This window comes from Lucilia sericata, unplaced genomic scaffold, assembly GCF_015586225.1.
Source record: "Lucilia sericata isolate MDLA Ls3-8-SP2 unplaced genomic scaffold, ASM1558622v1 Contig000009F_arrow, whole genome shotgun sequence".
Classification (NCBI taxonomy): domain Eukaryota; kingdom Metazoa; phylum Arthropoda; class Insecta; order Diptera; family Calliphoridae; genus Lucilia; species Lucilia sericata.
In genome coordinates this window covers 418,147-442,611 of record NW_023994049.1, presented here as the reverse complement: position 1 = coordinate 442,611, position 24,465 = coordinate 418,147, and the positions used below count along the sequence as shown (strand labels likewise).

At 29.7% G+C, this 24,465-nt stretch overlaps 1 protein-coding gene across 1 annotated transcript; it reads right to left on the bottom strand.

Moving 5' to 3' along the window:
- Nucleotides 1–11,315: 11,315 nt before the first annotated feature.
- Nucleotides 11,316–16,746, bottom strand: LOC119602892 (serine/threonine-protein phosphatase 2A activator). Its single transcript, XM_037954694.1, has 6 exons — nucleotides 16,520–16,746; nucleotides 16,162–16,451; nucleotides 13,758–14,100; nucleotides 13,589–13,689; nucleotides 13,420–13,527; nucleotides 11,316–11,728 (listed from the first exon to the last, which is right to left on the bottom strand). The coding sequence occupies exons 1-6, from the start codon at nucleotides 16,554–16,556 to the stop codon at nucleotides 11,450–11,452; spliced, it is 1,158 nt and encodes a 385-aa protein (XP_037810622.1). The 5' UTR covers nucleotides 16,557–16,746; the 3' UTR covers nucleotides 11,316–11,449.
- Nucleotides 16,747–24,465: the final 7,719 nt, after the last annotated feature.

Here is a 24,465-nt window from a genome sequence, read left to right as displayed (position 1 = left end):
GCAAGGTAAATTTTGAGAGGGGTAACAAAAACACGTTTTTGCTTTCCATACAGAGTGGGAGTGTACATACATATGTATCAAAAATTTAGAATTATTACCTTATAATAGATAATTTTCAGGAAATCTGTATTAATATTCCAACTGTTGACTGGTATACTTCCAAAAATTGTAAAACGTTGGACTCTAAAATATTTTTGTAGTTCTTCATAAATTTTATGATCAATCCATCAAATTGTAAGATTTATATTTTGGAACGCATTAATCCTTCAACAAAATAAACTAAAATAATGCTATAATTAATATTGAATATACATACTTTTGTATTTATTGAAATTACCTGTTATACTTTAGGAAGCAATAAAAATAGGATTCTCTTATGTCCAATACATTTACCACCAAAGTTTAAACGGTCAGATCCATTTTTTACTTTTTCTGCAAATAATCGAACCGCGTGATGAAATAAGACATATATAACTTACCAGATCCCTTTGTTATATTTTAATTCGGTTAGAAGTATTTTAATAGGGGATACAATATTAGCTACTGCTTTCTAAAAAAAATAAAATAATTAAAAATTAATTAATTAATTTATTTATTATTTTGAATCAATAAAAACATTACCTTTCATGAACATTTTTTAAATAACTTGGAATTAAACCATCTATAAAGATCTGAAATTACTAAGCCATGGATTATTTTTAAAATTATAACTAACGATAGAAACACCTTAACGACCCTAAACGGGATATTGTTTTTGACACTAATACTGCAATACTATTTTTTGTTTGCTCTCTTCTAATTAAGGAGTTATACACGTTCAAAAACTATCTACTTAGGTTTAATATCTTGGGAACGGCATGCTCAATATTAAGAATATTAGTATCATATGATAGGTCATAGAAAGACCTGATGTTAATAACTAAAAAAGTACCTATAATTAGAATAATTAAATCCAAAGCTATATGAAAATTAATAAAATTGTATTTATTTAAAAAAGGTGGGTTTAAAGATATCTGATTTCAATATTAATTATCTTATATGGGCAATTTCGTGTCGAGTGACCCAAGTCAAAAAATAATGTATGTATAAATTAGTAGTATTAATTTCAATATAATGATTCCAGATAGGGTTTGAATACTTTAAGTAAAAATCTTAATGTATTTTGTTTTTGTTACGATAATGAAATACAAATAAAATTTTAGCTCAAAGTGATCATACGTAATCTAGAAACAGAACCTAAACGCGCAAATAGTTTATAAAATATTGAAAGTTAAGATTTAACTCAAATAAATCTAAATAGGTTAAAAATGCAATGTCCATCAAATGAAAGCCGAAACGTACAACTTGAAAAAGTCTCTAAATGCTTATAACTCTTAAACCAATTAAGAGAAAGACGAAATTTAATATAAAAACATTTTTAATTAAACATATTAGACTTCGTTTAAAAATTATGGAAATGGAAGCCGTTAAGGTTTGTTGACTTATTCCTAAAATAGTATTTTAATGCAAAATATGACAACTTACTTTTTAATTTTATTTATATAATCCTTGAAGATAATTACTTTTTGGTATATATTTAATAAACTTCGCCAATTAACAAAACCTTCTTAAATGTTTATTAACAGTTGACTTTTAACACAACACTGTCATATTGTTTTTTATTACTTAAGATTCACAATATATTAATTACACTATTTTTCTATGAACATTAAATTCAATAACTCATTTAAATTTTACAATGAATAATTAAAACTGAACATGACTGGACAAAACACAAAACATCACTGAACTTAGCAAAATTTCTGCATTATTTATTTTTATTTTTTTCGCGTTCACGCTAAAAAATGGAGTATTTATATTTTTTTGTTTTTGTACTCTTTTTACTATCATCCGGAAGTAACCTAAAAGAATACTACCAGACGGCGAAAACTAGAAATCAATGTATTTTGTTTTTGTAAAATGTGTGCTCTCGTCTGACAATCGTCCAGAAGTGACTACAATCCACACTTCCAGATGAATAAAATACAACATTAATGTGAACACTCTTCAAACTGTCTTCCAGAAGTGACAAAAACATACAAATCAAGAAGATACAAATTAGGAAACAATGTATTTTGTTATTGTAAAATGTATGTTCTCACCCAACTCTCATACAGAAGTCACAAAATCGTATACTTCCAGATGAAAAAATTCAACAGTCATGGTTTTTTGTTTAAGCAAAATGGATGCACTCTTCTAACTATCATCCGGAAGTAACTTAAAAGTATATTTCTAGAAGACGAAAATTCGAAATCAATGTATTTTGTTTTTGTAAAATGTGCGTTCTCGTCTGACAATCGTCCAGAAGTGTTTCTGACGTGGCGTCTGGGGTGATGCGCAATAGTTTTGTCTTCTAAATGTTTGAAGGGTTGATGCATTCAGTTTCGTATGTTTGGATGTGTGTTGGTTTCATTGCGTTGTGTATTTTGTTTTTGCTTTTTTTTGGAGTATTTCGTTTCGTATGTTTCATTGCCTTGTGTATATTGTTTTTGTTGTTTGGTGTATTCAGTTTCGTATGTTTGGATGTCTGTTGGTTTAACTGCCTTGTGTATTTTGTTTTTTGTGTGTTTATTTCGTTTAGCGTTGTTGTTGTTCGTTATGCTATTGCTATAATAATGATATAAACGGGAAAATGAAATAAATTAAAATTTTATGGAATTGATATTTTTAAATACACTGTGGTGAAGGGTATATAAGATTCGGCACAGCCGAATATAGCACTCTTACTTGTTTAATATAATATAAACATTTTACAAAAATTTTTCATCAAATGAATTCGCCGTACTTAGGCTTTTTGACATCTACGTAAACCAAATGCAAAAACAAAATACATGTAAAATGTTGTTGTTGCAGAACTGCCACCACCTTATCTGAATTTTTTCCGTACTTATGTTTAATGAACACAGCTAGAACAAAGAGTAATGTCAAAACCAAAAAATAAATTTACAAAAAATAAAAAAAATAATTTTGTTGTTTAAACGGTAATAAAATGTTTTAATTTTATAAATAATTGTTTTAAAGTATTCAATTCAGTGTAATTTAAGTGAATTTATTTGTTTTTAAAAGTAATATTTTTAATCGGAAAAACAAATTTGCGTTCGTGTACTTTTTTGGATATTTTTTTGATTGAGGGTAAATTAAAAATTACTTTCTATCATAAAGTTACTGGATATTTCTTACTGGAAAGTACGCGAACAGACCTATTATAGAAAATTCAAAAAGTACCTTTTGTAGAACGAAAAAAGTCCCCTTTTATGTCCCCTTTTATGTGTTCTCACTTAATCCGGGCTCTACATATTTAATTTCATGCTTCTAGATTCAATATTATAGAAAATTCAAAAAGTACCCTTTGTAGAACGAAAAATACCAAAAAGTCCCCTTTTATAGGTTCTCACCTAATCAAGGCCCTGCATGCTAAATTTCATGTTTCTAGGTTCAATATTATAGAAAATTAAAAAAGTACCTTTTGTGGAATGAAAAAGTATCAAAAAGTCCCCTCTTATAGGTTCTATGCTAAATTTGATGTTTCTCGGTTCAATATTATAGAAAAGCCTAAAAGCACATTTTGTAGAAGGAAAAGTACCAACGAAAAATCACCTTTTATGTGTTCGAACCTAATCCGGGCTCTACATACTTAATTTCATGTTTCTAGCCAATAACAACATACTGCTTCGTTTGTAACGTGACGTCATGCTCAACATTGTTTTTATAAACAAGTAAAATAAAAAATTTACCGTATGATTATGTGCTTTTTTGTTGTATTTTACAGTTTCTGTATGAGCATGAATAAAAAATCTCAATTTTTTATGAAATTTTCAGAGGTTTCTCGGATTTTTGCTAATATCTCCGGTATTTATGGACCGACTTTGCTGATTTTAAATAGCGATCTTCTCGAAAGCATGTCTAACAGAATTATTGAAGATTCAGATCTCGCCGATATCTGGGGTGCTCTAAAAACTGATTTCAACAAACGGACAGACTGAGATTGCTTAATCAACTCCGTTACCTATAAGGATCCAGAATATATATACTTTATGGGGTCGGAAAATTATATTAAAGAAATTACAAACGGAATGACAAACTTATATATACCCTTCTCACGAAGTGAAGGTATAAAAATGAATGTGTGTTTATTTGTTTGTGGGTTTGTTTGTTTAAAGTCTATAGACGCCAAAACTGCTGGACCGATTTTCTTGACATTTTCACAGTGCCTTCCTGTAAGTCTAGAAAGAACTATAGTCTACTTTTTATTTCAAAATTTCAAGTAGGCGAAGTGCCACGCCAACATCCATAATAAGAATTAAAAGTTGTATATATCAGAAACTACAACAGCTAGAGTCCTCAAATTTTGTATGGACAACTTTGACATCCATATGGACATATAGGAAATGGGTGTGGCACCTCCCATATAAGAAAATCTTAAAATAGTATATCTGAGAAAATGTAACAGTTAGAGTCGTCCAATTTTTTCGGAGCTACTTAAGTATCGACATGAATATTTAAGATAAAAAATGGGCGGACTAGCAATAGGGGAGCGGGCACCTCCTATATGAATTAAATAAAAAAAATCTAACTTCTGGGAAACAATTAGAGCTAGAATCTTCAAAATTTGCAAGAAGAACTTTAACATCCATGAGAACATGTGGGGGGAAAGCATCTCCTATATGAATTATTTGCAAAAAATTCGTATATCTGGGAAAGTATTTGAGCTAAAATCCTATAATTTTCCACGAACAACTTTTGCATCCATGTGAATATTTGGGTAATAAATTGGCGGACTAGCAATAGGGGACTTGGCACCTCCCATATGAATTAAACACAACAATCGTTTATTTAATAGTAGAGCTCGAATCTTCAAAATTTGGACGAAGGACTTAAACATCCATGTAAACATTTGGGGAAAAATGTGGGAGGGGGATGCTTGGATTCGCTCATATTCATTAAATACATACATATGAATTAAATATTAAAATGAATTAAATACTAAAATTCGTATATATGGGAAACTGTTAGAGCTAGAATCTTAAAATTTTGCACGAAAAACTTCGACATTCATTTGAGCATATGGAGATAAATAGTGGACTTTCGAATGGAGCTTGCCACCTTCCACATGAATTAAATACAAAAATTCCTATATTTTGGAAACTATTAGAATTTTTCATATATTAAATAAAAATCCAATTTGACGATTGGGAAAAATTGGGGTACTTGAATTAGTTTTCTAGGCATCTCCCATATGAATTAAACACAAAGGTAGAAATCTTTAGAATCTTTAGAAATCGTAAAGTGGGGGTTTTATTTTGTATGTATATTGTTTTTAGGGTAGCAAAGCACACTGGGTATAGCTAGTGTACATATATAAAAGAAAAAAAAAAAGCTACTCTATTTTTGTTTCTTAAAGAAATAAAAACAAAAAAACGTTAAAATGGCAGCTAACTCTCTGCTTAAATCGTAATCTATGTTATAATTAGAGTGCATGATATGTTGGATTATGCATACATTGCACTCTAAGTACACATGTATGTAGTAGGGATTCCAAACGGGACTGGCTTTTAAAAATCCCGGGATTCGGGATTTTGAAAATTGCAATCCCGGGATCCCGGGATTTTTCGGGATTACATAAATTTAATTATATTATACATGAAAATCTTAAACCTTCATGTTTGTGAGGAAAATTGTTTAATCTTGTGGAAATTAATCGACAGAAGATAAATTTAAATTAAGCAATCAAATTAATTCCAATTCTTAAATAAAAACTTTAAGGGTCAATATCTCAACCTCCGGTTATCGTTTAACAGGTGGATATACTGCCGGTTAAAATAATTTTTATATGTAAAATGTCAATTTATTGTTATGATAAAACATAATCAGACAATGAGAAAATGGGGGTAAGAATATCATAATTTCATAAATTTGGTAACTACATACATACTTCCTAAATAAAAACAAGCAGGAAAGTATAGTCGGACATGGCCGATTATATGATACTTACACCATGGGTATATTTTAAAAATGATTTATTTTTCATAAAAAAATTTTTTAAATTTTACCTTAATTCCGATGTATTTAAGCAATTTATTGATGAAAAATTCAATTTCTAAAAGAGGTTTTATATGGGAGCTCAAATATGGGCTGATCCTCAAAAAATAGGGAAGAAGGATGTAATTTTATATAAAGGTTAGTTATGCTGAATGTCATCGTGATACTAATGGTTATAAGTAAATTTTTGGACGTTTAAGATATTTTTTTAAGGGGTTCGTATGGGGGCTAGGGTCTAACGACGGCCGACTCAGAAAGTGAGTCGATCGGTATACTTTAAGGTGGATGTAGGACCAATATTTTTATACGTTACAAATATCAGCACAAACGTATAATAACCTCCCCACTCTAGTAGTGTAGGGTATAATAAATATAACGTTCAATCCTATGAATATCAATTTAGATCATAAATGAACATTTTATTTACATTCAGAACAATTTAATTTACCTTTACCGTTATCACTCAGATTTGTAGAAAGGTTAAAATGCAAAACCTTATAGTTATCATTTAAAAAATAAATTTTATATTTGACTGTGCCGAAATAAAATAAATATTCCGGTATGTGATGGAATTCGAAGGATTTGAAATCAATAGATTTGAAAAGGTATGATGAATTTCAATCGAGGAATGGTTTAATATTTTCTTGCAAAATACTACGCAGACAACAAAATACTTTCCATTTAAGAGAAAAAAAGCCGCAGAAATTTTATATTATACAATTTTTGTATTATTTTTGTAGATTGATGTATTGATGTATTGATATTAATATTGGCATCAAATTGATTTTCAGAGGAGGTCCTTTTACGGTTTCTTGTGTTAATTTTGGTCCAAATTTGCGGCCTAAATAGAATGAGTCTACTATAGACAAAGAATGTGTATACTTTTTGGGTCTACGACGAAATGAAAAAATAAATTTGTATGTACTATATATGGTAGCATACCACTTTAAAAAATTAAAGGTTCAAAATGTACAAGATTAGCTGTGCTGAATATTGTTCTGCATAAGTCAAAAATAAACTAAGATCGTAAGTTTCAAGCGAATTGAATGAAATCATGGCTCTTAAAAGAATTAAAAAAAATGTTAGTAACAAATGCCGGGATTCATTTTGAAAAATCCCCGGATTCGGGATATTCTAATCCCGAAAAAATCCCGGTATTTATTTTGAAAATCCCGGGATTCGGGATTTTCTAATCCCGAAAAATCCCGGGATTTTCGGGATCGGGATTGGCATCCCTAGTAAGTAGATTGCTCGCTTAGAACGTCAGACTGATGTCATCGAATATTATCCAAGTACAGTAGCACAAATTATACAGAGGTGTCACTTTTGACATATAAAAAAGTCTAAAATCAGCTTTTGTTTGATTTTGAAATTGTTTGGTGAGAAGAGGCAAAGTAAATTAATAAAGTAGCGACATCTCTTGTTGTACAACAACATCTACAACAACCACATGGATTTTGTTTTTGGAATAATTTAAGGTTGTGTAAAAATGAAATTTCCTTTAACAACAATGTGAACAAAACATAAATAAAAAATATTACTTTTAAGTTAAAAATATTAAGGATTTAATTATATTATTATATATTATACAATTTATAACACTTTTAAAATACTTTAAAACCACTTTTAATTCACTTTTTCAACTTTTCACAAATTTTCGCAATTAGCAAAACACAAATTAAAAATGACGACGTAAATAATGTTAACAATTTTCAAAACAAACTTTGACAACTTGCTTCATTTATCTATTTTAAAAAAATTATCAGCTGTTCAAGTGATGCTACTTTATTAATTTACTTTGAGAAGAGGTATATAAAATACAGCTAAAAAAATCATTGAAATCGTTTTGTGCGAAAGAGAGGGAAATAGTTTTTTGCTCGTGACGCCTCTGTATACCCTGTGAAAAAACTATTTCCCTCTCTTTCGCACAAAACGATTTCAATGATTTTTTTAACTGTATTTTATATTCCTCTTCTCACCAAACAATTTCAAAATCAAACAAAAGCTGATTTTAGACTTTTTTAAATGTATACTTTGTGTTTTATATACCTCTTCTCACCAAACAATTTCAAAATCAAACAAAAGCTGATTTTAGACTTTTTTAAATTTGCAAAAATTACATTTACTTAAATTAATTTAACTTTTTTTTTTTTAAAAAAAAGTCCGTAAAATTGATTCACAAAAGTATTCGAATTTTTCTTGTATTTCATATTTGACCTTATTTTAGGAAACACAAAAATTAGAATCAAATGGTTTTTTGCTTAAAATTGTTTTAAGGGGTTATTATCAACCGAAATGATATATTTTTAGCCCTTTTGCTCCACAATTTTGGAGCATTTGTATCACCTTTTCATGTAATATCATTAAAATTATATTTTTTTTACCGGATTTGCAATTTTTTCCTTTTTTCTGGAAATAAAACCAAAAATTAATATTGGGATTTAATATAGACCCCTTGAAGTATCTAAAAATAATAGTTTTTTTATAAGGATCTGCACTTAAACTTTTCAAGACGTATATTTGATATCGTTCTTCTGTTTCTATTTGAATTATCTGGATCTTAAGTCCTTTTTAGTACAACTAGGGTCAATATTTTTCGACAAAGTTGACTAGTATATATTCATGTAGATATTAGCAATAAAATATTTTCAATTTTCAATACATTATAGCCAAAACATGCCTTAACAAAACGACATACTATAGAGTAGATTTCAGTTTTTACTACTCGTAACTTTCATGCTCATTACAATAACACTGTAAGTCCAAAATTTTGGTTTATTTTGATCATAGTAAATAATATTTAAACAGATATCAATATTTTTGAGTTAGACCATAATGATATGGTGACATGCAGCCTGGAGGCCATTGGTATATAAAAAGAATGATTCTACTTCTTCGTTTCTTCGAGGCATGTTTTGGAGTTATACTCTTCCACAATACATTGAAAACTTAAAATGTATAAAATCTGATATCCAAAAAATTATATTGAACTAGCTACAGAAGAATGATCCCAATAATATATCTTGGAACATTTATATACAGATTGTAACAAAAAACATTAAATCCCAATATAAAAATTGGTTTTATCTCTGGAAAAAAGAAAAAAAATTACAAATATTTTCAAAAATCCCCATTTTAATGATATTACCTAAAAAGAGGGTACAAATCCCCCAAAATTGTGGACCAAATGGGCCAAAAATATATCCGTTCGGTTGATAGTAACCCCTTAAAAAAATTTTAAGCATAAAAACTATTCGATTCTAGAATTTGTGTTTCGTATAATATGTTCAAATATGAAATACAGAACAAATTCGTATACTTTTGTGAGGTAGTTTTAGGGACTTTTTTTAAAAAAAGCTAAATAAATTTAAGTAAATGTAAATTTTTCAAGCTTTAAAAAACGATATATCAAACCTAAGGACTGTCTAGTAGGGTGATCGACTCGATTTTTCAACCGGTTTTAAAACCGGTTTTTTCTGCTTTACCAGTGTCGGTTTTTTCTTAATGTTGATTTTTCGAATATCGAATAACCCGGTTTTTTTACTTTTTAAAAACCGGTTTCGAATACTTTTATTTGCTTTGTATTCAAAGATTATTTAAATGAAATTTTTAAGTAAATAATAATACAGCCCGCCTAAATTTTAAAAATATTCGAGTCGAGGAGCTAGCGTATATTTTTCTAAAGCTCCTTTAGTTAAACTTTTTTGATTTTCCTAATTAATTAAAAAAAATGTATTTGTAAAATTGATAACTATTTGATAAAATTTTATCAATCTTAAGATTACATTCCAATTACAATAATTAATTTACGGCTGAAATTTTATGGAAGTGTTGGAATGCCTATGCAAATTTCCTAAACAGGGCTTTTAAAATAAGCTATGATTACCTTATGTTTAACAGAAGTGTCCCACTTTTTTCCAAATTTTTTATATTAAAGAAATAATGTAAATCAGACGACTAGATCTAAAGTTATAATCTTTTAAACTGTTAAAAATCATTTCGGGCCATGTTTTATTAATCAAATTTAAACATAAACATTAGGTTTTTCAAATTAAAATATGTTTTTTTATTTATAATGAAAAACCGGTTAAGCGGTTTTTTCTGAATTTGAAAAATATCAACCGGTTTTTTTTAAATGTCAACTATTCGAACTATTCGAAAACCGGTTTTTGGAAAATGTCGAATAATCGATCACCCTACTGTCTAGACTCTAGACAATATAACAAATTAATTTATTTATTTTGCATACAAAATATATTATTAAATTTGGTATCTTTTCATAGTTTACCTAAATTCGAATACTTATGAGAGTACGTTTGCATGAGTATAGATAAGACGGTTAAAGTCATTATTTATTTTGATTAAAATTTAAACTGACCAGTATTGATTTTTACAGGGGGCACTTCAACTGAAATTTAAGTGCTAGCGATTGAAAATCTTGATTATAGTACAAATTATTCAAAATTAAGGTTCCGCAAAATTTTCGAAATGGGTCTCAAAAATTCTGTAATTTGAGGCTTATAGTAGGAAAAATAATTTTAACTTTTTTTGGAGTATTTTTATATTGAAATTATATGGAGATTAGGATTTTCAACCTCTGTACTGTGGACTATTGTACAATATGGAGGTCAAAAATCCATAACTTTTGATTGGATTAGAATTTTTAAAACCGTTTTTTAAAGAGTGCTTCAATTATTGCCATAATTCGCGTTACAATAAAGTTATGTAGGGCTAAAGTTAACTTTTTCGTTTTTAGTTGAATTTTTGTATAAAGTGACATGTTATTTTTTGTTTCTAATGCAATGTGTTGTTTTTCTACTTTTTAGTTTACAACTAATATTTAAAAATATTTTTTAATATTAATCTTGTCAGAAAATGCCACACTTTGGCCCTCCATCATCGCTGACCATAAAAAAACGAATTTTGGCCACCCCGTAAAAAATGGTCCACAGTGCGTTGTTAGGAAACTGAAGACAGTTTCAAACAAATATTTTTTATTTTTATCTTCAATTAATAAAATAACAACTTACAGAAATATAGCTACGATCGTAATGCAAAATACAAACAATCGAAAAGCATTAAAGAGAAATGGAATCGTTTCTTCTTTTTGTTCCTATTCGTTTTTTTTTTTTAATTTTTCCGATTACGCAACGTAAGGTAATCAAACTACAGAATAGGGGTGATTAATGCGCATATCATGAGGTATTCCTACATGAGATTCTTAAAAAGAAAAGAGATTTTTTTCTTTTATTAACCTTTATTAATATAAAATAAATAATAACAAATGATCATAATGTTTTTAAATTACGAAAACAATCTAATCCGAGATTGAGCTATACAATAATGTATGTTTGTTGATTCAACATTGAATTTATTCAGCGTTTTCCTTAGTTGGTTGACTAGATTGAACGTTTATCATGACACGTTGCTTGTTGTTTGTTGAATCTGGTTCGGTAGAACTTGTTGCTGAATTTACTTTATGAACAACTTTTAAATTACTCCCAATTGTTGGCTTTTTTGCCTCTGTAACAGCTGCAGGATGCAAAAATCCTAATCGCGCACTTGCTATAGTTGTACCTGGTTTCACACTATTAAATGACATTAAATTTCCGAAGTAAACATGTTGAATAATTGGAAATTTTGACAAAATCTATAAAAAAAATATTAAATTGATTAAATTATTGTTTAAAATTTAATACCGGTATCACATATTTAATATGGGAACATATGTTTTACAGTTCATCAATAAATTGACATGTTTGCAATCTTAAACAAGTAAGAAAGTATAGTCGGGCGTGACCGACCATATGATACCCTACACCAGTTATGAATATTAAATGTGATTTATTTTTCATAATAAAGCATTTATCTTCTATTACCTTGTTCCGATACATTTAAGCAATTTATGGATGAAAAACTAATTTTCTGAAAGAGGCTTTATATGGGGGCTAGGGGCAAATATGGACCAAGCCCGATAAAATTTTGTGAATATATTTACATATATCTACATAATATTTTATTGTGCTGAATTTCATCGCGATATTTGTGTTTATAAGTTAATTTTGGACATTCAAGTAATTTTCTGAAGGGGACTTTGTATGGGAGCTAGGGTCAAATGAGTCCCGATCTCTATGAAATTTGGCAAGGTCATCAAGGCTCGTATAAAACTTAGTTGTGCCGCTTTTTATCAATATACAGGTATTTTTAATATAATTATGAGCTCAGAAGCCCTTTTCGGGAGGTTCTGTTGTATGGGGGCTAGGTGAAATACTGTACCGATTTTAACCATTTTCAATAGGCTTCGTCCTTGGGCCAAAAAAAGAGCGTGTGCCAAATTTCATCCAATTATCTTGAAAATTGCGACCTGTACCTTGCGCACAAGGTTTACATGGACAGCCAGCCAGACGGACGGACAGACGGACATAGAAAATCGACTCAGAAAACGATTCTAAGCCGATTGGTATACGTTAAGGTGGGTATAGGACGAATATTTTTGTATGTTACAAACATCAGCACAAACCCAATATACCCTCCCCACTAAAGTGGTGTAGGGTATAAAAATTTCAGATAACTAAATACAGAGTTTAATGAAAAATATGATTTGTGACGTTATTCTTATTTTTTTTTTTTTTTCCTTTCAGGGGTTTGTCTAAATTTAGCGGCATATGTAAAATAAGCTAAAAATTTAATTTCCTATACTCAAAAACTCCAGCATAATTAATTTATTTCAATCCCAATTTGTAAATAAATTCACTGCAATAAATTGTTGGTGGGTGGTAAATCTAGTTCTTATGCACATTTAGACAGTTACTAAAGCCAGCTCATCAGGAAACCTTTACCAAAATATTAAATGACTATACATTTTTTGTTCGACTTTATTTTCTAAATAAATAAATAGATATTCGATCTTGACACTTTAAATATACGCATCCATATAAACTTTACTCAATTCATTATTAAAAAATTCAACTTTAATTTAAAATGTTTTTGTTTCGGTTCGAAAATCTGTTGAGAATTCAAAATCACAAAAAGATGTTAAATCATGAAATTATTTAGGTTTTGTTTTAAGAATTGCAATACTTCTTATAAATTCCTTTGAAACTGTGACATCCGAATTTTTAAATTTTACATTATTTGAAATATTTTGTTTGTACATCAAAGACTAACTGCCGGTTTCTCTAAATGCGAAAGAACATTTTCATTCTTACCAATATATTGAAAACAACAAATAAATTTAAAATTTTGTTTTTGTTTTGAATATATTTATAAGAAAGAAAATGTTGTTTCGATATTCGTGAAACAACCAGTAAGATTCCGTATGTAGCTCGAATTTTTACTTGCCTCTTTTTGATACATTTTAACCAGACCAGCATTTATTTTAGACCACGATGGTACAGCGGAAATACTCCACAACTGGTATGAATGTTCCGAAAAGTGTCCAGTTTTAACCTTAAATACAAATACATAAAATTTCATTCATTGAATTACTTAAAATAATGATTGAACACACCTGTTGTATAAAGTCAATACAACTGATATACATATATTCGCTCTTATACGAATCAATTATGTCTTCATCCAAGAACTTGGCTGGCGGAAATGGACTTCCAACTTACAAAATGAAACATATTATTAGAAAAAAATAAATTTTACATTTTAATCTTTAAGTAAAAACATACATGAAAGCTGAGCACTACCCCAGATAAATGGCACAAACTGATAATCGTCAAGCGACCAAACACCTTGACTGCCTGCTGGCTCCATACGATAAGTTTTCTGTAGGCGTCGCACAAAAGTTAGGTACGTATTAAATAGAACCAACGCACTTGCAATATTATCTTCTTCTTTCAAAATTTCTGCTTTGAAAAGCGCACATAAAAAGAAAATAAAAGACAGCTCGTGTCCCGTGCCATAATCTATTCGCACAGAATTGCCAAATGACTCGGATAAGTAGAAACCCAATTCAGTAACCAAATGACATTTGTCAGCCGGAATACTTTTTTGCAAAATTTGAAATATCTCCTATGAAAATAATAAATTAGGTCCTGTTCGAAAATGCATCACTACACTACATCTGATGATTAGCTTGCGATGCAGATGCAAAATAAGCTGATAGGCATTAACTTTGATTTAATCAAAGTAAATAAGAAAGTTCATAAAATCAGTTAAAATATAAATATTTATTTATTTACCGCATCAGCTATTTTTGTAGTCTGCTTAACGTTTTTTGTCACTTGATTTATTTATGTGATGCATTACCGAACGCATTATGCATCAGATGCAACGCCGTTATGCAGTTCCGAACATATCGTCACATAAAACGCAAAGGGCTTTAAACAATTTTTAAAAGACAAGTTAACTGTAAGGGCGGGTTTCTTACTACATACTTAGTTTAATTTGGTTAACTTTCCGTTAGATTAAACTCGGAACAAATTTGTAAGGGCGGGTTTCTTACTACATACTTAGTTTAATTTGGTTAACTTTCCGTTAGATTAAACTCGGAACAAATTTAGGACGAATTTAGCTAATGATTGCGCATTTCCGTAATGAATTTAAGAACAGCTAAGGTAGTATGTTTTTTATAAAATCTATGATTTTGTACGGCGGAGTCCGTCTTAGTAGATCAATGAAAAGGTTGATTCTGAACTTGTTGTTAGGATCGTTTGCGTTTTAGGTGGCAATATGTACCACGATTAAACCCTTGGTACGCTAGTTTCATTTTATGAAACACGTCAAGCGTTCCAATCCACCGTATTTAAAAAAAGAATAATTTCACCACATGATAGTCATTGTTCTTCTAAACAAAAAGTTTAAAGTTTTCTTTACCTGTATGCAAAGCATGGAGAGAAGACAAATTCTATTTGGAATTAATTCCCTAATATTCTTAATTTGGCTTAAAATTTTTGAATGTACCATTCATTAAAATCATTTTTTTAAATTCTAAAGCTGAATTCCTCTATATTTCATTGAATTAATTCCTAAGAGAATTCATTCCTTGTAGTAACTAATTAAATTATCATTCTTATTTGTTTCATTCTTTTTGTAAATTTTCACTATACAGAATGCTTTAAATTTTTTCTGTGCAGAATGCTTTTGAATTACAAAACGAAACTTTAATTCAATCTATTTCAAATTGAATGGTTGAAAATTTTTTTAATTCAATTTGTAATAGATTGAATTCAAACAAAATTTTTATCATTCAGAGAGAATATAAAAATCAATTTTAATTGTTGACATTTATTTTAATTCAATTTGTAACATATTGAATGTAAACAAAATTAATTCATTCAGAAGGAATTCAACAATCTATAGGAATTAATTCATTAGAGAATCAATTCAAATACATCGAAAGCGGTAAGAATTAATTATAGGAATTAAATTAAAGGGAATGAGTTTGAAGAATTGTTAATTCATTAAAATACATACATATAAGTCTATTTCTAAAAAATAATTAGGAAATTAATTTTTATAGAGCTTTGTTTGTATTTGTAAAAAATATATGTTAATTAATAAATTTTCTAAATTTTTCACTTTTTAGAAATAACCGAAAATCTTGCCTGTATGTGTAAAATATAATATGCAAGCTTTAAAAACTTCTTTTTATGTGATTTATTTGTTTCGGAAAAATTCGCATAATCCAAAATCGCACAAAACAATAAACTAGCTCCATACAAAATTTAATAATTGTTTTTAAATAAAAAAGCGAACATTTTCAAATTAGTCTCTTAAAAGTCAAACAAAATCGCATAGGTACATAAAATCGTCAAAAACAAAAAAAAAAAAAAAAAAAAAAAAAACATACGAAAATTTGAGAGTTAGGATTCTCAAACATTTATCATATGAAAGCATAACTATGTCTACAAAATTTAATGTGATATTAATGTACTGTTAAATCGATATATTTTTTAGATAACGGTGCATTACTAGTCCTATAACTAACTTCCGGACATGAATTGAGCTGAGGGCTATTTTCTATTTTTGTACTCAGAAGAAAAAGGACTATCAAGTGGTATTAAAATTTTTTTTCAAATCTGCTGGAACGCTTGATTTAGGCCAATTTTAAAATTATTGCTGACAATTTACATGATTCATTTTCCGTGACCAGGCTCGAAAAGCTTTATTTCCAAAACGTTGTGGTTGTTCAATCGGTGGTGTTTCATCGATGAATGTATTCAGTTTGTCAAAGATCTCGATCAAACTTTTCATTGTTGGCGAAATGTAAATCTGATCACTCAGTTTCTTTCCTTGTATAGCCGTACTGATTCCATTAATAAATCCTACTAAATCATAATATGCCTCTGAACGTAACCACACTTGAACATCGGATAATTGTTTCACTTTTTTCTCCGGTTGGGCTGCACCGGCTAATTCCACTTTTAAAAATTATACACACACATAAATGGGAATTATTCATAAAAAGCCAGTCATTTCCCCAACTTACGTGGAATATTTTTGGGTTCTTGTACAACCATATCCATTTTATCCACAATTTATTACAAGACAGTTCTCTACGATTTTTTTCGAACTAAAATTATACTTTGTGGTAAAATGATGAAATAAAATGTAATAAAAACAAAGTCGTCAGACTCCTTTTGACATTTCATTGAATGTTTACTATTACAGTTAACGACAAAAAATAGGTTATTTAGAAACCTACGCTGAACAAAAAATTAACATCGGCTCCATCAGTGCTGCCATATTAGGAGAGGTCTTATAAAAATAGTAATATTATTTTGGATTTGTAGCCCTGGTGATGAACAGACAGACACCTTTGGAGATTTTGTAAACATTGTTTATTAAAAAAATAATATGAAGATAATATGTCTATATTAGACAAATAATTATTATGCTTAACGTCAAATTGTTATCATAATAAAATATTAGCAGTAGGGTTCTATAAATCGACTTTCGAATAATCGAACAATCGACTTTTTGTCGAAAAAAGTCGAAAAGTCGAAGTCGACTATTTTGTTCCAAAAAAGTCGATAACTCGACTATCGTCTATGAAAAAAGTCGAAAAGTCGACTTTGTAAATAAAAGTCGAAAAGTCGGAAAGTCGAAAAAAGTCGAAAAGTCGATAAGTCGAAAAAAGTCGAAGAAAGTCGAAAAAAGTCGAAAAGTCGAAAAAAGTCGAAAAGTCGGAAAAAGTCGAAAAGTCGGAAAAAATCGAAAAGTCGGAAAAAGTCGAAAAGTCGAAAAAAGTCGAAAATAGTCGAAAATTTTAAAAAGTGAAAAAGAGGTCAAAAACTCTAAAATAGTCGGAAAAACTCGAAAAAAGTAAAAAATAGTCGAAAAAGTCGAAAAAAAGTCGAAATAAGTCGAAAATAGTCAAAAAGTCGTAAAAAATCGAAAAGTCGAAAAGTCGGAAAAAGTCGAAAAGTTGAAATAAGTCGGAAAAAGTCGAAAAAAGTCGAAAAAAGTCGAAAGAAGTCGAAAAAAGTCGAAAAGTCGAAAAAAGTCGAAAAGTCGGAAAAAGTCGAAAAGTCGAAAAAAGTCGGAAAAAGTCGAAAAGTCGAAAAAAGTCGAAAAGTCGGAAAAAGTCGAAAGGTCGAAAAGTCGAAAAGTCTAAAAGTCGACTTTTAAATAAATGAAAAAGGTCGAAAAGTCGAAAAATCGACTTTTCATAAAATGGAAAAAGTCGAAAGGTCGAAAAGTCGACTTTTAACTAAATGCAAAAAGTCGAAAAGTCGACTTTTCGTTTCAACTATAGAACCCTAATTAGCAGGTACAGACAGCATTTATTAGAGTTATAACGTCGTTATGACAGTGTTGTCTTCAAATGACCGGTAAAATGACCGTTACTGGACCCAATGTGTGGTATAGGGTTGAATTTGCATATGAAAGAATGAAACAACTACATTTTTATTAATATGTATTAAAATATATATTTTCATCAACAATGACAGCCAAATGACCGATCAAATGACTGTCACTGTGTTACAGAGTTGTATTTTTCGTCGTTACAAATTAATTGTTTCTGCGAAAGCCAAAGATCAAGAAGCGAAGAAATAAAAAATTACAAAGTCTTTAAATTATTAAAAATAAAGAGAATTATTATAAACTAAATTTAAAAAAAGTGCAGGAAGTGGATCAGAAGATAAACAATTCGGAGTTTAATCAATCAATGGTAACATAAATATGTACTTATGATTTTTATATTTCGATATTTATGAATACTTATGTATTTCTTTACAGACAACTTATTTCCACAAATTAATAGGAGCATCAGGGGACTTAAGATTCTGCGAGATATGTAAAATGGTGAAAAGACTGGTAATTTATGTATATGATTACTATATTAATAAAATTAACAATATATATATTAAAATATCAATAAATTGTTTTTTATTATAAATTGGTATAGCCGTCAGATTTGACGGATATATTCATCAAGTGTGATGAGTCAACAATGACCTATTAATGCATCATTTTTTTATTTGTTAACTGTGATGGATATATCCATCAAGCATGATTAGTCAATCATGACTAATATTTATATCATCCATGATTAGTAAACAACAAAAGAGTGAGCAGCTCAAATATATGTTTTAAAGTCGATAGAATTCATACATGCGAGGGTGATGCAACATCACATGTACACAAAAGTTTCCATCACTTTTTACATATTGCCCTTAAGAAAGTGATCCCTATAAGAACAGTGACAGTCATTTGACCGGTCAATTGACTGTCACTGCTGAGAATATACCCATCATTGCGTAGAACAAAGCTCCCATCACTTTCTTAAGGGCAATATGTAAAAAGTGATGGAAACATTTGTGTACATGTGATGTTGCATCACCCTCGCACTTATGAATTCTATCGACTTTAAAACATATATTTGAGCTGCTCACTCTTTTGTTGTTTACTAATCATGGATGATATAAATATTAGTCATGATTGACTAATCATGCTTGATGGATATATCCATCACAGTTAACAAATAAAAAAATGATGCATTAATCGGTCATTGTTGACTAATCACACTTGATGAATATATCCGTCAAATGTGACGGCTATACCAATTTATAATAAAACACAATTTATTAATATTTTAAGATATATATTTTTTAATTTTATTCACATAATAAGAATATACATAAATTAACAATCATTTCACCATTTTACATACCTCGCAGGATCTTAAATCGGCTGATGCTCCTTTTAATTTGTGGAAATAAATTGTCTGTAAAGAAATACATATAAATATCGAAATATAAAAATTAAAAGTAAGTAATCATGTTACCATAGATTGATTAAACTCCGAAGTGTTTATCTTCAACTCCACTTCCTGAACTATTTTTAAATTTTGTTTAAAATAATTCTCTTTATTTTTTAATTTTTCGCTTCTTGATCTTTGGCTTTTACAGAAATAATTAATTTATAACGTCGAAAAATATAAATCTGAAACACAGTAACAGTCAAATGTAGTTGTTTCACTCTTTCATATGCAAATGAAACCCTTTACCACACATTGGATACATCAACAGTCATTTTACCGGTCATTTGACTGTCATTATTGATGGAACTATCCATTAACTATTTTTTTAGCAATTTTATAAAAAATGTTGCAAGAGTGTTAGTGAAATCATTTTGTATGTGTTAGTTTCGGTCATACATCTTGTAGGGGGGTATGTGGATATTAGGGTGATCAATTATTCTACATTTTCCAAAAACCGGTTTTCGAATAGTTTGAATAGTTGACGTTTGAAAAAACCGGTTAACCGGTTTGTCATTACAAATAACAATATTTTAATTTGAAAAAAATTGACGTTTATGTTTAAATTTGATTAATACATGGCCTGATTTTTAACAGTTTAAAAGATTATCAGTTGTATTAATAAAAAATGCTTATTTTAGATTTAAATCACACAATAGTTAAAGTACACTTTAGACTTAAAATCCATTAAAAAAATTGTGGTATTCATAAACAAATAATAAACCTACATTAACTATTGAGCTGTTTATTGTTTAACTTGGCAGCACCGTACAATTTGGCTGTCATTTTCTGTGTTAGTGTTGCGTACAATTAGGATAAAATATTCGTTGATTCGGTTTTCTTAATTTTATATTTTTGATTATAGCACATTTTTGAAAATAAAAACGAACTTTTAAGAAAAATAAATGTATGCATGGCTACAATAAATATATATTTAGTTCAGATGTAAATATATAACATATATTTTTTAATTATATTTAAAAGTATTCGAATAACGAATATTTTGTGAAAAAATAAACATCACTATGCACATTTTGTTATTTTTACTTATTTTTATAGCAATTTTTAATAAATTTTTGCAAATACTGAAAAATTGCTTTGATAAAAGACTACATTTCATTGCCGGAGAAGATATTTTGCATTGATAGAACACTAATCAATATAATATACACTCTTAATTACTTCATGGCTTCATTATATTTAACGAATAAACGATGAAAAAGACAAATAAAATGATTGTGACCATGATCTGATTGACGGGGGCATTTCCAAATTGCCCAAAATAGTATTGACCAACTGAAGTATTGTCAAATATTCATCTATTAATCCAATAATGCGTAGATTTTGTTGAATTAAATTGTTATGTTATGTATAATACTTTGTATATTGATTGTATTTTTATATTAGTAATATTTGTATTTGTTGATTTTTCAATTCTCATAATATTTTATTCGAAATAAAACATTTACTACAAAAGGTTATGTGCCCAGGAAACTCAGAAAATTAAATTAAGAAAATTTTCAAGAAACTTCAAATATAGAAAATTTTTTAAGATATTAAGAAAATCAAGAATTTTTCAAGAAATTTTACAAGATATTAAAGACATTTTATCAAGATTAAAATACTTCAAGATTATAAGAAGAATCTGTAAGTAAAAATGGATTTTTCAAAACACATCAAGCCTCTTCAAAATGAATTGGATTATCCAATCTGGAAACGCAAGATGCGTGATTTATTGGATTATCATGAAGGAGCAGTTGATGTTATAGATGGTAAGTTAGTGAAACCAATACCACTACCAACCACCGCAACAGCTGAAGAAAAGAAGATACACAGAGATGAAACAGATTTGTTCAGAAAGGCAAATAGTTATGCGAAGTCTATGATTACAAGCGCAGTAAGTGATGAAGTATACCAAAAGATAATGGATAAAGAAACTGCTGCAGAAGCTTGGGAATCATTAATGCTACAATTTGAAGCGAGATCCAAAGATCAATTATTCAAAATCTGTATTGATTTCTTTTCGTTCATGTGGAACACAAATGAAGATGTGAGTCTACATATTGCAAAACTAAAAAGCCTATGGATGGAACTGAACAACGGTTTAAAAGCAAGGAACGAAAATCAACTGCCAGATGTTTTATTAGTATGTAAAATTCTTCAGATTTTGCCAACACAATTTGATACGTTTAAATCAAGCTGGATGCTTTTAACCAAGAATGAAGAAAAGAATTTTGATGAAATGTCAGCACAACTATGTATGTATGAAAGAAATTGCAAAGGAGCAAATGTTGTGAAAAATGATGAAGCTTTAGTGGTGAATAATTTTAAAAAGAAGTCATCATCAGCAAGTAACAAACAGAATAAGAAATCTGATGTCTGTAATTATTGCAACAAGAAAGGCCATTGGGTACGTGATTGCAGAAAATGGATTAACGACGGTAAGCCAGTAAAAGAAAAGATTAGTGAAGTAAAATGTACATCTCACCGAATACTACCATTAATTTGTGACGAAATAAACGCAATTAATGAAGATTTTTCAAATGATTGGTGGATTGATAATGGTGCAACCCGCCATGTTACGAATAATAGAAGTTTATTTAAAACCTTTGAAAAATTTAATAACTCGTGCAAAATTAAGGCTGCCGGTAAAGAAATTTTGGATGTCCTTGGGAAGGGAACTATAGAGATCAAATCAAAAGTAAACAACAAGGTACTCATATTTGATCTGACAGATGTTTGGTATGTTCCAAACATATCCAGGAACTTGTTCTCTGTATTGTCTACCCAAGATAAAATAAATAATAGTGAATTTAAGTCGACTGCTACTGTCTGTAAACTTTTATCAAACAATGAAGTTTTGTTAGTTGGACATCGAGAAAAAGGAGGTTCCCTATACAAAGCAGATATCGAACCAGTCATCCCAAGAACAATAAATGAAGTTAACTCTACAGAAGCTGATAATACCTTGCAATTATATCATGAGCGATGGGGACATCAAGATAAACGACATGTTCAACAAAAACTCAAGACAGAACTTGGTATTAATGTTAAGTTAGACAACAAGTTATGCGAATCCTGCATTTATGGAAAGTCTCATCGGCAACCATTTGGAACTAGAGAGAAGGCTAGTAGTCCAGGCGAGTTAATGTCATCCGATGTATGTGGTCCATTTCCAGTATCTTTTAGTAAAAAGAAATATTTAGTTATATTTAAAGATTCATATACTAAATACTGTTTTGGCTACTTACTAAAAGAAAAATCTGAAGTTAAAGATGCACTGAAATAAGTTTTAGCTCTTGCAAAGAACCAAGAAAATCCAATTAAAGAATTTTTGAGCGATAATGGAGGTGAGTTTGATAATTATGAAATACGTAAAATTTTAAAAGAATATGGAGTGACACAGAGGTTGACTGCTCCTTATACACCACAACAAAACGGTGCAAGTGAACGAGAAAATAGAACAGTGATTGAAATGGCTCGAACGTTTAAGTATTCAAATAAGAGCGTTAAATTTCCTGAAGCCATTTGGGCTGAATTAGTTCGCACAGCCATATACATACTAAATCGAACTCGAAAGACTTCTGTTGAAGGTAAGAGCCCACATGAGCTATGGTTTAGAAGAAAGCCTAGAATAAATCATTTAAGAATAATTGGAAGTGAATGCTATGCCCATGTTCCTAGTCAGAAGAGAAAGAAAATGGATCCAAAAGCAACCAAGGGCTACTTAATTGGATATGACACAGAAGAACGTTACCGAATTTATGTAAAAGAAAATCACAGTATATTATTATCAAGAGATGTTAAGTTTAGTGAAGAACTAATAAATTGTGATGATTTTCAAGATGCTAGTGAGAATATTTCGGATAACAGGAGTGGTGAAATTATATTAAAATTTAAAAATTACGAAAAGCCAATTGAGGAAGTGGATCTAAGCAAGCCAAGCACTTCTCAGGACAGTCAGTATGCTGTAAGCGAATCCCAACCTAGTCACCAGGAAGATAATTCAGATACTGAAGAAAACGAATTTTATGAAGAGTGTATAGAAGATGGTTATTCAGACTCAGATGTAAGTGATTTCCACGGTTTCGAGGTAAATAAGCGTAAGAGATCATTTACTAATGACGATGAGGAACCGATGAGCAAACGACTTAGAGATCGCACCTTATTACATAATTCAAGATTTGATGATTACGTTATGGCGTCCCAAGATTTCGTAAGTCAAATTGAAACTCCGGTTACATTTGGCGATGCAATTAATAGCGCAGAAAAGAAAGAATGGATGAAAGCCATGAATTCCGAAATGAATTCGTTAAAGGAAAACCAAACGTGGGAAATGGCTGATCTCCCAAAAGATTCCAAAGCTCTGCCATCAATGTGGGTATTTAAAGTGAAAACTAATCCTGATGGAAGTATAGACAAATATAAAGCAAGATTGGTAATAAAAGGCTTTAAACAGCGTAAAGGTGTAGATTACAATGAAACATTTAGCCCTGTAGCCAAATTGGGAACAATTAGAGCTATTCTAAGTGTAGCTGCTAGTCAAAACATGCATATATCTCAATTTGATGTTTCAACAGCGTTTCTTTATGGTCATCTTGAGGAAATTATTTATATGAAACAGCCCGAAGGTTTTGATGATGGTACTAAGAAGGTATGCAAACTTAAAAGAAGTTTATATGGATTGAAGCAAGCCCCACGATGCTGGAACCGAAGATTTGGGAAGTATTTATTGGAGCTTGGTTTTAAGGCTAGTGAAGCGGATCCATGCTTATATATGAGAGATAAAAATGGTAAGAAGTTAATACTTGCCCTATATGTAGATGATGGCCTAGTAGCTGCTACAGATCCCAAAGAGTTGGAAGTGTTTTTAACAGAATTAAGAAGAGAATTCAAAATAACTACCAAAGATGCAAGCTATTTTCTAGGATTGGAAATAAAAAGAGATGATAATGGCATTTTTATTAACCAAGAGGCGTACGCAAAGAAGGTCTTAGAAAGATTCAGATTTTCAGAAAGCAGATCGGTTTCCTCGCCAATGTTAAAAGGTGAAAGTTTCGAACCAGGGAAAGAAAACATGAAGCCATCATGTATTTAATGTTGGGAACAAGACCTGATTTAGCCTATAGTGTTGGGTTCCTGTCTAGAACGTTAGAAAATCCTTCCAATGA

Bases quoted from the DNA above. Each gene is read 5' to 3' on its own strand.
- LOC119602892 (XM_037954694.1), bottom strand. From the start codon at position 16,556: ATGGATATGGTTGTACAAGAACCCAAAAATATTCCAC. The intron at 14,101-16,161 runs GTAAATTGTCAG...TTATTTTCATAG, and splicing joins GGTCACGGAAAATGAATCAT to GAGATATTTCAAATTTTGCA. The intron at 13,528-13,588 runs GTGTGTTCAATC...TTTGTATTTAAG, and splicing joins GTATTGACTTTATACAACAG to GTTAAAACTGGACACTTTTC.